Genomic DNA, 16,665 nt, shown 5'->3' with positions numbered 1-16,665 from the left:
CGGAGTTATTGCTGAGACGCTTTGACCCGATGGGGCGGGGCTCCGCGAAAACCGGAAGTGTCGAGTGACGGGCACGCAGAGCAGTTCCGGTGAGTCCGGGGGAGGGGTCCCCGTCTGGTTGGAGGGATCCGGGACTGAGAACTGGAGCCCGCGCAGTGTGGGCGGTCCCGGAGAGAGGCTCACATTCTCTGCCTTGCAGATGACTGTCCACAACCTGTACCTGTTTGACCGAAATGGAGTGTGTCTGCATTACAGCGAGTGGCACCGCAAGAAGCAAGCGGGGATCCCTAAGGAGGAGGTGACGAGAGGGCCCCGCGCCACTTGGGTGACCTCGCATCTCCAAATGCACATAGTCCCAGTCCAGCCCCTTTTCTCCAAACCCTGGCTCATTCCCACCCCTACCCCGTCTCCTTTACAACAGAAAGCTGATTCTGCCCCTCTCCCTCCAGGAGTACAAGCTGATGTACGGGATGCTCTTCTCTATCCGCTCTTTTGTCAGCAAGATGTCCCCGCTGGACATGTACGCGGAATCGGAGGGGTTGTTGAGGGAAGGAGGGAACAGATGGGGAGGGGGTACTTTCTGGAGTGGGAGGGGCTTTGGTCCCCAGAGAGGGTAAGGAGACAGAAAGAAAGGCTGAGTCAGGATCGAGAATGCAGGAGATGGCAGAAGCCGCGGTGGGGAAGAGAAGGTTAGAGAGGTTGGGCACGGGGACTACAGTGAAAGATGAAGCTGCGAGGTGTCTAAGAGGGAGTCTATCTAACGGGGATCAGAAGTATCTCTTTGGGAGAGATTCCGCTCCCATTCCTTAACATTCCTCCCCATCCTTGCAGGAAGGACGGCTTCCTGGCCTTCCAAACTAGCCGGTACAAACTCCATTACTACGAGACGCCCACTGGGATCAAGGTTGTCATGAATACAGACTTGGGCGTGGGGCCCATCCGAGATGTGCTGCATCACATCTACAGTGCGGTCAGTGCCAGTCCCTCAGACCCTGCTCCCAAAGCCTCAACAGCCATGGTCACTTAGAGCCCCAAGACTCCATCCCTGCCCTAATCCTACTGTACTGTACAGTACAGTAGACACCCTGGGTTTTCTCAGGAACTCCACGACCAGTTTCTCCTCAAAGAGTTTGCCTCCAGCCCTTGATCCCTGTGCATTCACACACCTGTGAGGTTGAAAAGAAGTGTTCAAAGCCTGGCTCTACACCCTCCCTCTTCACAGCTGTATGTGGAGCTGGTGGTGAAGAATCCCCTGTGCCCGCTTGGCCAGACTGTGCAAAGTGAGCTCTTCCGTTCCCGACTGGACTCCTACGTCCGCTCTCTGCCCTTCTTCTCCGCCCGGGCTGGCTGAAGGAAGCACTCTACCTCACCCCTCAGAAGAATCGCTGTCTGCCTGGGGCCCAACCTAACCTGTATCACCCGAGGGCTCCTGCTGCAAGCCCTACCACCCCAGTCCCCCAGCTTCATCAAGCCCCTTGGTAGCCCTCCTAGGGGAACAGCCTAAAGCCCTTCACAGGAAGGCAGCCTACTGGAGTTCCTACACCTCCAAACCAGGTCCTCTCTCCAGTTTGATCCCCTACCTGACTCTGTGAGAAGTACAGAATAAACTTTTTATCACCCTCTGGGACCTGAGCGTGTCAGTTTGAGTGGTTGATCGGCACCTGCCCCTCTCATGGAGGCGTGAACCAGGGTGTCTGCATCCTTTGAGCCAAAAAAGAGGCTTTGTCCATGGGTTTGTTAACAGCAACACGACTGATGTTTGGGGCTGGGTAATACCTTGATTGAGAGGAGGGTGGGAGGGCTGCCAGGTACTCTGTTCTGCCTGTGAAAGTGTTAGTCGCTCAGTCTTGTCTGACTCTTTGCAACACCATGGACTGTAGCCCACCAAGCTCCTCTGTCCATGGGATTTCCCAGGCAAGAATACCAGAGTGGATTGCCATTTCCTTCACTGCCACTCACTAAATGCTGGTAGCACGCCCGCGTCCAAGTCGTGACAGTCAGAAAATGTCTCCAGGCTTTGCCAAATGTCCCCCCAGGTCCTGACAGTCAAAAAATGTCTCCAGGGATTTCCCTGGTGGTCCAGTGGTTAAGACTACATGCTTCCGATGCAGGGGGTATGGGTTCAATCCCCGGTCAGGGAACTAAGATCCAACATGCATCAAGGCAAAAAAAAAAAAAAAAAGTCTCCAAACCTTGCCAAATGTCCCCCAGGGGACAAAATAGCTCCCGGATTGAAAACCACTGGGATGGTGGAAGACAGATCAGCCTCGGGGTCCAGCGAGTAGAACCACCCTCTGGGTGCTGCTCTCTGGTTGCTATGAGCCCACGAAACACTCAAGCTGCAGCGCTCCGGAAGGTGGGGCTTATGCAGATAAGCTGTAGGTTTGGGCTGGGAGGCGGGCGGCTTTATGCAGATAAGGGGGGCGGTGCCTGCATGTAGATTAGCTGGGCCGGCTGCCGACGCGGCTGGGAGCCTAGCGGGTCCCGCTGCGTTTTGGGCAGAGGTGGCGTCTTTCTTCCGCCCCCTCCTTGTCCCTAAGTTCCTACCCTCCGAGAATTGCCCTCGACCTTCACCCTCGTCCATTTCTCCCTCTCCTCTCCGCGCCAGTGCCCCCGAATCCTAACCGCTCCACTCGTGGCGCCCCCCGCGTTTCTCCTCTCCGCCGCAAACCCCGCGACCTCCAGCAGCCTGCCCGCGCGGGCCCGATCCTGCCTGGCGGCTCCCGCCGCAACCTCCTCAGCCTTCCCGCTCTCCCAGGGCTCGCGCCACTACACCCTCGGGTGTCTCCCCTCGAGCTTCCCGGTTCCCTCTTCCTCCCGCCCCCTAGGAGCCCCCTCCCCCGCCTTGGCCGGCCGGCATGCAGGTGTCTATCGCATGTACTGAGCAGAACCTTCGCAGCCGGAGCAGTGAGGACCGTCTGTGTGGACCCCGGCCGGGCCCCGGGGGCGGTAACGGCGGGCTGGTCGGCGTGGGGCATGGGAACCCTCCAGGGGGAGGAGGGTCGGGCCCCAAGGCCCGGGCCGCCGTGGTCCCCCGACCCCCGGGGCCCGCTGGGGCCCTCCGAGAGAGCACCGGCCGAGGCACTGGCATGAAATACAGGTATGGGGGTGGCCTGGCCGCCCGCCACATCTGCTTCCCTTTCCTGACCCTTGAGGCTTCCTAAGATGCTGCCAGGACCCCCCTCAAACTTCACTAAGAAGGTCCCGGCTCATTCCATCTCTTCTTCCCATCGCTGGCACTCCCTTACACGGTCCTTTTTTTTTTTTTCTCTCTGTCCATTCCCCTGCCTAGTAGAAAATCAAGTTTACTGAGGTTGACCAGGCCTGTCAGACCCAAGGGATGCTCCTCCTTACCCCCAGGAAGGCCAGGGAAACGCAGATCTCCAGGCTGCACACCACCCCACCCAGCTTGGATGGAGTGTCCTTGGGTCGTGTCCTGGGAAGAGGGGGGAAGGAAACGGCTTCTCACTCTGGCCTGCTCAGGGTGCCTGACCCAGATACCACCCCCACATGCCCCAAGGTCTCCTGCACCCTTTCTTGGTGGGGAGGGAAGTGGGGCCCTCCGAAGGATGCACCACATCTCTCAAGCTCATGCCGAGGGCCAGGAACCAGGTGGGGAAGGTGGAATGAAATGTAACCGACTTGATCTCTGAGCTCTCAGGACTACCAGTAGGGGAGAAGGGAGGGGCTCCTGCTCAGGAGTGAGCAAAGGTCACTGATCTGAAGTGGCTTTGTCACTTGAGGAATTTGATCCCTTGCATATGGCAGCCCTGATTGGGAAGCTGAGTGGAGTACCTGGATGGGGGGCAGGGAGGAGGGGGCTCTCTGGTTTGAAGACAGACTTCACAAGCCAACAGGAGCAGATCAAGTAGAAAGAAGGGGGAGAACTGGTCTTTCCTCTCAAAGTCCCCACCCAGGTGTCCTACCTGCCTTTGTTGGAGGCCCGTCTGCCTAGCCTATTCAAGGACTGAATGCCTGAACTTGACTTGGTTTACCCTCTTCTACCCCAGTGTCTGCCCTTTAGCACAGCACTCTCTTGAGAATCTGTTTTCACAAACTCATCACCATTAGCCAGTCCCATTCCACCCAGCCACCCTCTACCCCAACTCCACACATCCTAGAGATGACTCAAATGAACCCAGGACACACCAGAAGCAGCGTTAAGCAGGCAGCACATCTTCAGTGTGATAGGAGGGAACAGAGGCACAGGACCATGGCTCCAGAGGAACACTTATTATTTGTTCACTTATTCTATGGCCGTGGCACTGCCCGATTCAGTGGGCCCACTGAGTCTAGTTTCTTTGGACTGAGACACCCTGAGGGCATCTCAGTCTGAAATGAGAGGAGCTGGAGGCTGATAATCTAAGTCCCTAATGGAGGCTCCACCCCTTCCTGCTGCTTCTGTGTCCTGCAGGAACCTAGGAAAGTCTGGTCTTCGGGTATCCTGCCTTGGCCTAGGTGAGTTAGAAAGAAGAGGAATTAAGGGAAGGGGCAGGCATTCTTTCATGGCTACCCCCTCCCTTGGCCCTGGTCTCATTTGCGTGGCTTCTCTCTTGCAGGTACCTGGGTCACATTTGGTTCTCAGATCTCAGATGAGGTATTGATATAAGTGATGGGACGTAGAAGCAGGGGGAGGGGGTATGAGGGAACCTAAAAGGGGGGAAAATGGACTTGGCTAGGGGGTTAGACAACAAGCATGGAGAATGGTGCACTTGAGGCTGGAGAGTGGGGAAAGGGAAGTGAATGTGGTAACCAAGGTTGAGGTGTGATGGGTTAGAGTGCAGTGAGGAAGGTGACCGAGAGGCTGGTGGTTGATCTTCGACTCTTTCTCTTACCATCCTAGACAGCAGAGGATGTGCTGACAGTAGCCTATGAGCACGGTGTAAACCTGTTTGATACCGCCGAAGTGTATGCAGCAGGAAAGTAAGGACTGGGGTGAAAGAGCTAAGTTATACTTGGAAGTCTGAGAGAACATCAGGGCTTTTCCGTTTTCCCCCTAAAGAACTCTGGGAATTAAAGCATCACTAAGTTCCAGCCTTTCAGCCAATGGGCCCCCAAAGCATGTTGGGAACTATAGTCCCAACATCTGTCTTCCAGCCTTTCAGCCAATGGGCCCCCAAAGCATGTTGGGAGCTATAGTCCCAACATCTCTCTCTCTAGTTTTGAGGGCAACAGGGCATACTGTGCAGTCAAAATAAAACCAAATATTTCTTGGACATCAGTTATGTGCAACTATGTGAGGATGACAAAGCTAAATTTTCAAACCACAACCGCAGCACATATGGCTTCACACTGGGAATAATAAAAACTTTGGATGACCTACCCCTCTCTCTTCTTCTGGCAAACTCTTCTGCTTATCATTAAGACCTGTCCCAGATGTCAGCTTTCCCAAGAACCCTTTGCCCAACTCCCCAAAGTTGGTCACCACCCTCCTCAGCTCCCAAAGCACTTTACACTGCCCTCTGACACACAGTTCATCAATCACTGGTTTACAAGGCCATATCTGCTGCTCAACGGAGAGGGTCCTCCCTCCATAGAACTTGTCTTGTTCTTTCCCATGTCACCTAAGTACCTACACGGGCTTCCATGGTAGCTCAGCTGGTAAAGAATCTAGCTGCAATGCAAGAGACCCCGATTTGATTCCTGGGTCGGGAAGATCCCCTGGAGAAGGGATAGGCTACCTACTCCAGTATTCTTGGGCTTCCCTGGTGGTTCAGTTGGTGAAGGATCCACCTGCAATGCGGGAGAAGACCTGGGTGGGACTTTGCAGAGACTAAAAGAAGGGAGAAGGCAACACAGATGGTTGGAAACAGATGAGACAGTATCCTCCCCAGCATCACTGTAGTTGGTCCCTCTTCTCTCATCCTTTTCTATCCCTTCAGCACCCAGAACAGAGCTTGGTTCACTGTTGCACAACTGGTATTTGTTCAATGAATGAATGAAAACGTACGACTGTAACCCTACTTCCAGGAGCCCCTTTTATTTAGTTTAGAATGGGACTGATGGCCCAATGGGCTTCTCATTTATGTTCCATTTTACAAGGGAGAAATCAGTTGAAGGGAAAGGTGGGAGGAGGGAAAGAAACTGATCCATCTTGGAGGAGTCAGTGCTTCTTGCCTTGTTTTCCTTCCAGGGCTGAAAGAACCCTAGGGAACATCCTCAAGAGCAAAGGTTGGAGGTAAGACATGTTTGGGGGTGTGGGGAGTTTCTGGGGACACGATCATCCCCACATCCTTTTCTGGCTGGGTCTCCCATTTCTCTTTTTCTCTAGGAGATCAAGCTATGTCATCACCACCAAGATTTTTGGGGGAGGACAGTAAGTGGCTGCCTCACTATAGTTAGGGAGATCTGCAGACTGTGTGAAGGTGCATGGGATGGGCTGGGGAACGCAGACCAGGCACCTGCTCCCCCAGGTCTGCCTCCTGCCTGTGAGGACCCCTACCACCTCGGTTTCTCATGACTCCAGGCCAGCCCTGGTCCCTTATCTTTGACGCACCTCATCTTTGACTTATCTTTTCCTACAGGGCAGAAACCGAGCGAGGCTTGAGCCGCAAACACATCATTGAAGGTGAGAGGGACTGGGAACCTGAGCTGGCTGAGGACGGAAGCTAGAGAAGTTGGGAATATTCTCTGAAGCTCCAAGTCTGAAGCTCTGAATAGGGAAGCTGGGATTTAGGTGTCCTTGGCAGAGGGGTAAGGTCTGAATTCTTAGGCAGCTAAAGCTGGAGAGCTTACCTTCCTCTCCCTGTGCTTACCCCAGGCTTGCGAGGATCCCTGGAACGCCTCCAGTTGGGATATGTGGACATCGTCTTTGCCAATCGTTCGGATCCCAACAGTCCCATGGAGGGTAAAGCAGCACCTCAACCCTGACAGCCCTTCAAAACTGAGCACTTCTTAAACCTTCAGCAGAAGCCAGGCCCTGCTCAGGAGGTCTCCCAAGTTCCACAGTGGAGGCTCAGACCCCAGGACTTGGACAGGGAGGGAAGTGAAGAGCAGATGCCAACCTCTCACAGGGATGAGTGGGGTCTTGGTGGGGCAGGTGGAGGTCTGTAGATCCGGAACCCAGGATGCCAGGGGTCTGAGAGTGAAGCTTTCCTTCTCCTATGTGCCTAGAGATTGTGCGAGCCATGACCTACGTCATCAACCAGGGCCTGGCCCTATACTGGGGGACATCCCGATGGGGGGCTGCAGAAATCATGGTGAGTGTGCCACCTACTGCCCCCGGCTCACAACTTGTTACCCAACCCCACTCTGCTGGAGGAGGGGGGAGTGGAAGACAATGGAAGGAGTACTCTGACACCCATCTTTCCCCGCCCCAACCCAGGAGGCCTACTCCATGGCCAGACAGTTCAATCTGATCCCTCCAGTGTGTGAACAAGCTGAGCACCATCTGTTTCAGAGAGAGAAGGTGGAGATGCAGCTCCCAGAGCTCTACCACAAGATTGGTTCGCAGTCCCCTCATCCCTGCCTTTCCCTCGGCCTCACCATCACTGAGATCCCCTTCCCACATCCCGTCCTCTCCGTCTTAGGTGTTGGTTCAGTCACCTGGTCCCCTCTGGCCTGTGGCCTCATCACTAGCAAGTATGATGGGCGAGTCCCAGATACCTGCAGGGTCACCATCAAGGTGAGATCTGGGGCTTGGGATGGCAGGAGTGGACTGAGTGAAAAATGGTCTTTTGAGGAATCTCCTTGGCCTCCAGGGCTACCAGTGGCACAAAGACAAAGTGCAAAGTGAGGATGGCAAGAAACAACAAGCCAAAGTCATGGACCTTCTCCCCATCGCTCACCAGCTGGGCTGCACTGTGGCACAGCTTGCTATTGGTGAGACACTGCCAGCCCTGGACCCTGCAGGGTCCTTGTCTCTGCCTAAGAGCTACCACACCACAGACTGGTTTGCTCCTGGGGCGGTCCTTCTTCCTCAGAGACCCCTCTGAAGTCTGGGTGTTCATTGTTTCCCACCAGTTCTCTCTCTTTTTCCTTCTCGGGCCCAGCGTGGTGTCTCCGCAGTGAGGGGGTCAGCTCGGTCTTGCTGGGGGTGTCCAGTGCGGAGCAGCTGGTGGAGCACCTGGGCGCCCTGCAGGTGAGCGAGGGAGTCAGAGCCAGAGCTCATCTCTGTCCCCTTCCCCAGCAGTCAAGACCTTGATGGCCAACCCAGAATGGGCCTAAGGTGAGGCACTTCACTTTGCAAATGAGCGGTCCCAGGGTTAGAAGGTAAAGCAGAAGCACAGCTGTGAGTTCACCTCGCTGTGAGGCTCCCCGGGTCCTCGAACCTCCTGCCCTCTTTCAAGGACCCTGCATGTACCATTCTCTCCATCACCCCATTCAATTCCAGGTGCTGAATCAGCTGACCCCGCAGACGGTGATGGAGATAGACGGGCTCCTGGGCAACAAGCCGCATCCCAAGAAATAGTCCACCGGGGACGCAGGAACCCGAATCCGGAGCCGCTGCAACCCCCCAGAAACGCGTCCCCGCCTCTGCCTCCCTCCCGCTCCGGATCCCTCCACGCAGCGGCTGAGACAGGGCGACCCCGCCCACTAACGAGTTCCAGCTTCGAGTAGCGATAGCATGAACAAAGCCATATCCTCCCGCAGTGGGGCTTGAGAGGGAAAGTAGTCCGCCGCCCCCTGCTACGTCCACCTAGGCCTTCCTGCTAATCCTGGGCATGAGCTACTGGGCCGTCCCCTCTCTGCCACTTGGTCTCGCTCCTTCTCTCTTCCCCTAATCGCCGAGGTCCAGAGAAAAACAAAAAGGCATATACAAGACCCACGCAGAGTACCTCGAAAGTGGCCCTTGAAATGTCATCAAGGAGTTGTGAGTTCTAATAAGAAGTGAGTTGTGGTGTCACCTGGAAAAAAGGAAATGGGACTCTTAAAATCGTTACAAAGGAAGCCAGGCTGGTCCTGGCAGGAAGTAAATGATGACTTTTGGGAAACCGGGGACCCTGCCTCAGCCAGGAGGTGGAGAAAGGCATAAAACTAGAATTCGTATTGATGCTTTGTTCTTGTGGAGAGGGGTAGAGTGGGGAGTGCAGTAGCAAAGCACCGGTGAGGGAAATTTGATGGCCAGTGTATAGAGTGTCCTGGTGGAAGTGGCCAGGGAAGACCTTGGAAAGCACACTGGGCCTCACTTTGCAGAAAACAGTGACAGCCTTTAGGTCAAAGCAGGGAAATGGGGCTAACATAAAAGATCTGGGGATAAACCTTTGAGCCTTGAGCAGGACTTCCTACCTGGCAGGGGAGGACTGTGGTCTTCCTCCTGGCAATAATCTTAAAGCAATAATGATGGCCTCTCTTGTGCAAGACTTCCCAGGGAACTGTAAATAAAATCTCAGCTTGATCATTACTTACTGCGCCTGAAGTTGCTGGGGGTTGAGCGTTAGGCTCTCAGTCTTACCTGTTTGACTCCCTAGCCCCCTGCCAGTAGAAAACTCCAGGACTCTTCCTCTCCACTGCTCATGTACCTTAGTGACCCAGGCATCTTGCGCCTAGTCACTGATCTCATCAAAGACCAGGTTTTCCTCTTTCAGTCACCACATGCCTTGGAACCCAGAGGTCTGGCTTCATAGCTGTGTTTCTCCTCCCTCTGACACTCTTACTCTTGTTTTGTTTTGAAAAGTTACATTAGCCATGGGTCTTATTTTCCTCTTTCCTGATACCCAGTGCATGCCAAGTTGCTTCAGCCATGGTTGACTCTTTGGAACCCTCTGGATCATAGCCTGCCAGGCTCCTCTGTCCATGGGGTTCTCAAGGCAAAATAATGAAGTGGATTGCCATTTCCTCCTCCAGGGGTTCTTCCTGACCCAGGGATCGAACCTGTGTTTCTAACATCTCCTACACTGGCAGGCAGGTTCTTTACCACTGGTGCCACCTGGGAAGCCTTATACCCACACTATCCAAAAAACTGTCTGGGTGGTTTTCTTGTGGCTGAGTGGGAGGCACTATTCTCAGATGGAGGACTTGGGGAAGGAGAGGTAAAATGAAAACTGGTCTATGGTTAAAATGGTGCAGGGAGAGAGAAGAGAGCTGTTATAAAAAGAAAACAAGTGAAAGATCAGGTGTGAGAGTGGCAGAAAAGCAGAATCAAATGGGATTATGTCAGATACTTACCCTTATTCTTCCCTAAAGAACTCTGATTTCCCTGGGACAGAAGGTGGGTGGAAAGTTACAACCTTTAAGGATCACAAGGCAGGGGAGGATGAGCTCTGCCTTCCTTAAAATATAACCTTACCATCTCCCTTCTTCCCATCCTCACCCTTCCTTGATCCTGAAGCTCGAAGAGCAGAGTAAAACCAATTTCCAAAGGAGAGAAGTCAGCAGCATGCCATTTACTGGATTAGCAACCAACCGGATCAACTAATGAACACTTACATCCACTCCTATCATCTCCCACTCATTTGGGAAGACTGTGGAGGAAACAAAGAGGTAAAACGTATGACTAAACTAAGCTTAGTTATTCTGTAACAAACATAGGAGAATTTATAAATTTAAAATGGTACTCTCCTTAAATAGTTACCTTGGAGGGTCATGAACCTCCTTCATTTAATGCCTCCTTCATTGCTCAAAACATTTTTTAAAAGTCCTCTTAAAATTACCTTCAGAGGCAGTTAGAAACCCCTTATAAGAAACCTTCCTTTATTGTCACACCTTGTTAAATATATAGGCCATGCTGCTCCTCTTGTTCCAGTACTCTTGCCTGGAAACTCCCATGGACGGAGGAGCCTGGTGGGCTGCAGTCCATGGGGTCGCTAAGAGTCAAACTCGACTGAGCGACTTCACTTTCACTTTTCACTTTCATGCATTGGGGAAGGAAATGGCAACCCACTCCAGTGTTCTTACCTGGAGAATTCCAGGGACAGCGGAGCCCAGTGGGCTGCTGTCTGTGGGGTCGCACAGAGTTGGACACGACTGAAGTGACTTAGCAGCAGCAGCTCCTCTTGTGGGATTTTAGTTCCCTGAGCGGGGCCCCCCTGGGCAGAGAAAGCACCTAGTCCTAGCCACTGGACCACTGGCAAATTCCCTCACATACCGTATTTATCATTCACTTCATTCATTAATTGAATGAGAACTTATCTATCGGGTCCTACTATGGTACAGCACAGGGACACAGTGGTGAACAAAACCTGGCTCAGCAACCTTTGTGGAGTTTACAGATGGGGAAGGCAAAGTAACCCCCAAACACACACACAAACTTAGTCCAGAGGAAAGCACTGGTGTTACCAGACTGTACATTGAGTATCTGACATGGTGAGGCTGCAAAGAGAGCTGAAGGATGAGTGGGTGTTGCTAATGTGAAAGCAAGATCAGGGGAACAGCACACGGGAAAACCTTGTGGGGGAAATAGACAAGTCAGAGGTCTCCAAAGGCTGAATGTCTAAAGAAGAGAGGCAAGCAGAATGTGAGACTTGGTGGTTTCAGAGCATGTTTGGCCTTGTAGGGCACTTCAGCATATTATCTTTATCCTAAGGACAGCAGGGAACCCTCAAAATCCATTATCTTGATACACAACAGATCATCCCCCAAATTTAGTGGCTAAAAGAAACATTTTAAAACTATTTTCACTCCATGATTCTGTGGATTGGCTGGGAGTGTCTTCTGCTGTTTTCACCTGGGCTCGTTCATGTGGCTGCATTCAGCTCACAGAGCAGCTGAACAGGAAAATCCAGTGACCTCACTGGTACACCTGGCCGTTAGTGCTGGCTGTTGACTGGGGCTCCTCCCTTCTCCAGGTGGCTTCATCCACCAGCAAACTTCCTTACATGGTGGTCTCAGGGCAGTGTTCCAAAGGCAGAAGCCATAAGGTCTCTGAAGGAATGAGGCTCCAGAACTCACACATCATCATTCCTGCCACATTTTATTAGTCAAAGCAAGTCATGAGGTGAGCCCAGGTTCAAGGGAGAGGGAACAGATCCCAATTCTTGATGGGAGAAGCAGCAAAGTCATATATCTTAGGAATTTGGGGGTATTAAACCATGACTGCTTTAAAAGTCTGTTGTTTAAAAAATGTTTATATATTTATTTCGCTGCACCAGGTCTTAGTTGAGGCATGCATGAACTTTAGTTGCACAAAGATCTTTCTTTAGTTATGGCATGTGGGGTCTAATTCCCTGACCAGGGATTGAACCCAGGCCCTCTGCACTGGGAGCTCAGAGTCATAGCCACTGGACCACCTGCTGTAAAAGTTTTTGTTTTTAACAGGAATGCAAGGGAAATGTCGTGGTGGTGGTTTAGTTGCTAAGTCGTGTCTGACTCTTATGACCCCATGAACTATAGCCTGCCAGGCTCTTCTGTCCATGGGATTCTCCCATGGGAGGCAAGAATAATGGAGGGGGTTGCCATTTCCTTCTCCAGGGATCTTCCCGACCCAGGAATCGAAGCCGGGTCTCCTGCATTGCAGGCAGATTTTAACAGGAATGGAAGGGATATACGGTAGGACATAATTAGGCTTGAATTTTGGAAAGATTACTGTAAGCAATGTGGAGAGAAGTCTGCAGAAGGCCAGAATAACTGTGGACAGACTGGTGAAGAGGCTTCTGTTTACAGAAGAGATGATGGCAGCTTGAACCAGGGTGGTATACCGGAGGTAGAGAAAAGCAGATGAATTAGTTTTAGGAGGCAAAATGTACCAGGCCTAGTGATAAGGGAGGTAAAGGAATGTGAACTCAAGGAAGGGATCTAGGTTTGACTCCTAGGTTTCTGGTGTTGGGTAAAGAGATAAGAAAATTGGAAGTGATGCTGCTTTAGATGGGGAGATCATCATTTTGGATTCTTGATAAACAAGAAAGGAAGCTGAGCAGGTGACTGGATAGCCCAGGTCTAGAGCTAGAAGGCTTTGGCTGTCTACCACTTTAGGAGCATTTATATAGTCAACTTTACCTTAAAAGACTTAATCACCAACCGAAGATATTAAAAGATGTGAGATCTCTAAGCACTATTACAAAGAGAAGTTCCCCCCCAAATGTGAGATGACATCATCATTGGAATAGCTTCCTTTGGAGGAAGGTTACCTGGGTAACCGTAAGACAATAAAACTTAGTTCTGAAAAGATATAAAATAATCAAAAATAATGATATATCTTCTCACAAAAGATTACCCTCTAAGGTTTAAAGAATCTAGTTTTTAAAAACCAGCTTTACATTGCCTGTTACCAGTAAATGCCATGAGTGTGGAGAATCCCATCTTGTGTTCACCAAAAGAAATAGGGGTTGAGAATATTGTGCCTGGACTGTCAGTGGTTAAGCCATGCACTTCCACTGAATGGGGTGAGGATTCGATCCCTGGTTGGGGACTGTAAAATCCTGAATGCCCCCACGGTTATGCCAAAAAAAAGGAAAAGAAAAGAATATGTTGGGTGCCATGAAGTTAAAGTGAACACAATATAGGAGAGGGCGTAAAATAATAATAGCAGCTAATATGTGTTTACTGTGTGCCAGGCTTCATTCTAATCACCTTACATATGTAAGCTGATTCAATCCTATTATCATCCATATTTTATAGATGAGAAAGCCAAGGCCCAGCGGAGTTAGGTAACTTGCTCAAAGTGTCACAACTGGTAAACTGGGTCTAGGCTCTGTCCTATGAACCTCCACAACAGTGCCTAGACTGTAGGTCCAGGAGAGGCGGGTGAGGAGAGAGCTGGGGGTGGGTGCGGCACCAAGAGGGAACGTGGGCTGTGAATACTATGTCCTGTTTACCCGTGGCGGAAGTCGGACCCCTGAGTCACAGCTTAGGCTGGGCTGCTTTGCTGGAGCCATCATGGTTCGTGGGTGTCCAGGCCTGGCTATTCAGGAAGAAGATTCCCAGCATTCCTGGGCCTGGTATCTAGGGCCCTCCTTAGGTTGAGATGTCGGCTGGGAATTCAACAGTTTGAGGAGAATAAAATTTGGGAAGCCAGCCTTACAGGAACAGAGGGAGGTTTAATATGATAAGGGCAATGGAGCGCAGCGTCTGCTAAAACGCCCGGGGGCCTTCTAAAGAGTGGGCAGAACGGGCAGTGTCACTGGCTTAAGAAGTATGTTGTGAAAGAGCCTGAGAAACCCGTGTCAGTGATTGAGGGCTCAGGCTCAGTAACTAGGGGTTGGCACACAGTACAGTTAAGGAGCGCTGGCGCTGCGTGGGGGCATTAAGGAAGGCGAGCCTGGTGTTGGAGGTGCCGCACCTCTCCGTCCCCAGTCCAAGCACCACCTGGGCGGCCTCCCCGCCCCCCGCCCCAGCTTCGCCGAGGCAGGCATACCAGACCTCGCACCTCCGCCACCCCCACTCGTGCCACCGCGGGGAGGAGCCTGACTGCGACGTGACGTCGCGAAGGGGCGGGGTCTCGTTATTTAAAAGAGGCCAGAGGCCGCGGGGCGGGCCCCAGCACGGGCCCGCTAGGTCGGTCCACGGAGCTGGTCTCGTGAGTGACGCCCTCGAGTCCGCGGCGGGCAAGATGCAGCTCCTGGTGAGGATACCGTCTCTTCCAGAGCGCGGAGAGCTGGACTGTAACATCTGCTACCGGCCTTTCAACCTCGGGGACCGCGCGCCCCGCCGCCTGCCCGGGACGGCGCGCACCCGCTGCGGCCACACACTCTGTACCGCGTGCCTGCGCGAGCTGGCGGCGCGCGGCGACGGTGGCGGGGCGGCGGCGCGCGTGGTGCGCCTGCGCCGCCTCGTCACGTGCCCCTTCTGTCGCGCGCCCACCCCGCTGCCGCGCGGCGGGGTCGTGGCGATCTCTGTCGACTCGGACTTATGGTCGCGTTTGGAGGCGAAAGTCAGGCGCGAATCCTATGAGGCGGGTGGCGACGCGAACCGAGAGGCCGATGACGAGGAAAAGGAGAGCGAGAAAGGGGCGGGGCCTAGGAGCGCAGGGTGGCGCGCGCTCCGGCGGCTCTGGGCCCGGGTGCTGGTGCCCGCGCGCGGGTGGCGGCGCCCGCTGCCTAGCAACGGTGAGGGGCCACCCGAGAGGCCGTGGAGGGAGAGCAGCGGGGAACGCCGGGTTCGGCTGCGTCTTTCCACTGACCTTAACCCTCCTCCTTTCCCCCAGTGTTGTACTGTCCAGAGGTCAAGGACTTGGCCCACATGACCCGCTGCACGCAGTAACCGGGGAACTCTGAAGCTATGGCAGAAGAAAGGTGGGAGCTGTGTTCTCGGGGGCGCGCTGTAGTACAGTGGTCTGATGCCAAGACTACCACCCGTCACATCCTGGATTGGCATGGATGAGGGAGGTGAGCCAAGGGCAGGAGGGAACACCCTGGGAGGTGTTAATACTGCGCTGCAGAGGCTTCCAGGCGAATCGCCCCCGTCTACTGACTGTGCCAGCCTTGCGTATTCAGGATGGAGTGGCTTAGGGATGATGGAAACAGTCTCCGTTCTCGGGGGAAGAAGACAGACTGTTTCCCTAGCTGTGACTTTGGCTTTTCTCCAGGGCAGCTCTGGTGTGTGGGAGCAACAGGTCCCATTTTAGCAATTCTGTGTCAATGATTTTAAAGATGGAACAGGAGAGAAGAGGCCGATTTTCATGTCGTGTTAATCTCACTTCTCTAGCACTTAAGAGAAGTGAGAAAAATACACTGTACCCACCCTACCCTCCTCCACTGGTATGCCTACTGTTTCCCCATCCCCAGTACTGTTTCTAAAATTATCAAGATGCATCCCTACCTATGAGGTTAGGAGCCTTGCTTCATTTCAGAATCTCCCTTTAACCAGTTAGGTCAGGCATGAGAAGGTCCAAAGGGCATTTATCTGAGTCAGCTCATAAGTGCTTATCAAGGAGAGGCTCGAGTGCCATCTGGCAAAGGCATTGAATAGTAAACCTTTGATACTATCTGTGTTATCTTTACAGTCCCAAGGAAAGAGTCACTACTGAAAAAAGATGCTCATAATACAGTTTTAAACTTGTGTCCCATAATTGGACTTAACCAAATTTTAGGGTGTGAGTTTTAGTTAAAAATCCTGTTAATCTCTCATGACAGTATAGTTAGAGTCAAGGACCAACAGCATCAGCATCACTGGGAGCTTGTGGGAAGTACCGAATCTCAGGATTTCAGTTTAGACTGACTGACTCGGACTCTGCATTTTACCAGGAATCCCAGGTGATCCATTTAAATAAAAATTTAAGAAGCACTGGTCCAGGTTCTAGACTATCTAGGATATCACCATCTGTGGTTGGAATATTTAAAACCCAACTGATATAAATGATATAGTTTTATTCAAGGTTCCTAAAGTGACACTCTTATTAACTGAAGAAATTTAAATTTTGTGTGCATAGTTTACTGTGTTGACTTTTCCTCAGTTTTAAGAATGTGAACTTATTAATAAACCTCAATTATTCTAATCCTATTTTTGCCTTTTTCCTGTCCTTAAGTCTGCTGTCTCAGTTTAAATTTTCCCTCTTTGGGGAGCCCTTTCTCAGCCTTCAGCCTGCTGTTTTCTGATTGCTTGTTAGAATTACAGTTTTTAATCTAATAGCCTCAAAAATTTAAGTGTCTGGTCTCAGCTTCTAAGAAGCTCTGGTAGTGAACAACACATGTCAAGGTGCAGTGTCTAGCAGTTCACATCTCTCGCAAGCTATGCAGGTCTGACCACACCCCCCCCCCCCCCCAATTCCTTTAAAATAAATAAGTGTGCTTCTGCAAACTGGGAACTGAACCTGTGAAGCTGTAGTGACCTCTACTGACTCTCGGCAGAACT

The 16,665-nt window shown here is 52.2% G+C and overlaps 3 protein-coding genes across 5 annotated transcripts; all 3 read left to right on the top strand.

Annotated features, from left to right (window-relative positions):
- Positions 1-44: 44 nt before the first annotated feature.
- On the top strand, positions 45-1,627 carry TRAPPC1 (trafficking protein particle complex subunit 1). The gene is made up of 5 exons (XM_004012677.5): positions 45-89; positions 200-298; positions 450-520; positions 832-970; positions 1,223-1,627. Exons 2-5 carry the CDS (start codon positions 200-202, stop codon positions 1,349-1,351), a joined length of 438 nt encoding a protein of 145 aa, XP_004012726.1. The 5' UTR covers positions 45-89; the 3' UTR covers positions 1,352-1,627.
- Positions 1,628-2,436: 809 nt separating this feature from the next.
- On the top strand, positions 2,437-9,343 carry KCNAB3 (potassium voltage-gated channel subfamily A regulatory beta subunit 3). 3 transcript variants are annotated; one of them, XM_015098628.3, is made up of 14 exons: positions 2,437-3,100; positions 4,415-4,458; positions 4,560-4,597; positions 4,844-4,923; positions 6,134-6,178; positions 6,272-6,316; positions 6,525-6,568; positions 6,761-6,847; positions 7,114-7,199; positions 7,325-7,445; positions 7,530-7,624; positions 7,701-7,821; positions 7,992-8,080; positions 8,333-9,343. In XM_015098628.3, the coding sequence occupies exons 1-14, from the start codon at positions 2,859-2,861 to the stop codon at positions 8,408-8,410; spliced, it is 1,215 nt and encodes a 404-aa protein (XP_014954114.3). In that variant the 5' UTR covers positions 2,437-2,858; the 3' UTR covers positions 8,411-9,343. The 3 variants fall into 3 exon arrangements, with proteins under 3 accessions (XP_014954114.3, XP_042112588.1, XP_042112589.1); XM_042256654.1 differs by having other exon boundaries at positions 7,325-7,624; XM_042256655.1 differs by lacking the exon at positions 6,272-6,316 and having other exon boundaries at positions 7,325-7,624.
- A 5,011-nt stretch (positions 9,344-14,354) lies between these two features.
- Positions 14,355-16,314, top strand: RNF227 (ring finger protein 227). Its single transcript, XM_012185682.4, has 2 exons — positions 14,355-14,921; positions 15,020-16,314. Exons 1-2 carry the CDS (start codon positions 14,426-14,428, stop codon positions 15,073-15,075), a joined length of 552 nt encoding a protein of 183 aa, XP_012041072.1. The 5' UTR covers positions 14,355-14,425; the 3' UTR covers positions 15,076-16,314.
- The last annotated feature ends 351 nt before the right edge of the window (positions 16,315-16,665 follow it).

The sequence above is a fragment of the Ovis aries genome, chromosome 11 (assembly GCF_016772045.2).
Source record: "Ovis aries strain OAR_USU_Benz2616 breed Rambouillet chromosome 11, ARS-UI_Ramb_v3.0, whole genome shotgun sequence".
In the NCBI taxonomy this organism is placed as follows: domain Eukaryota; kingdom Metazoa; phylum Chordata; class Mammalia; order Artiodactyla; family Bovidae; genus Ovis; species Ovis aries.
Note: the sequence above shows the minus strand (reverse complement) of the source record. Positions and strands in the feature narration are given on the sequence as shown.

Excerpts from the sequence above, each read along its gene's own strand:
- TRAPPC1 (XM_004012677.5), top strand. The coding sequence starts at position 200 with ATGACTGTCCACAACCTGTACCTGTTTGACCGAAATGGAGTGTGTCTG. Across the intron at positions 521-831 it reads AAGATGTCCCCGCTGGACAT|GAAGGACGGCTTCCTGGCCT; the intron begins GTACGCGGAATC and ends CCATCCTTGCAG. Across the intron at positions 971-1,222 it reads TGCATCACATCTACAGTGCG|CTGTATGTGGAGCTGGTGGT; the intron begins GTCAGTGCCAGT and ends CCCTCTTCACAG.
- KCNAB3 (XM_042256654.1), top strand. The coding sequence starts at position 2,859 with ATGCAGGTGTCTATCGCATGTACTGAGCAGAACCTTCGCAGCCGGAGC. Across the intron at positions 6,317-6,524 it reads AAGATTTTTGGGGGAGGACA|GGCAGAAACCGAGCGAGGCT; the intron begins GTAAGTGGCTGC and ends CTTTTCCTACAG. Across the intron at positions 7,200-7,324 it reads GGGGGGCTGCAGAAATCATG|GAGGCCTACTCCATGGCCAG; the intron begins GTGAGTGTGCCA and ends GCCCCAACCCAG.
- RNF227 (XM_012185682.4), top strand. The coding sequence starts at position 14,426 with ATGCAGCTCCTGGTGAGGATACCGTCTCTTCCAGAGCGCGGAGAGCTG. Across the intron at positions 14,922-15,019 it reads GCGCCCGCTGCCTAGCAACG|TGTTGTACTGTCCAGAGGTC; the intron begins GTGAGGGGCCAC and ends CCTTTCCCCCAG.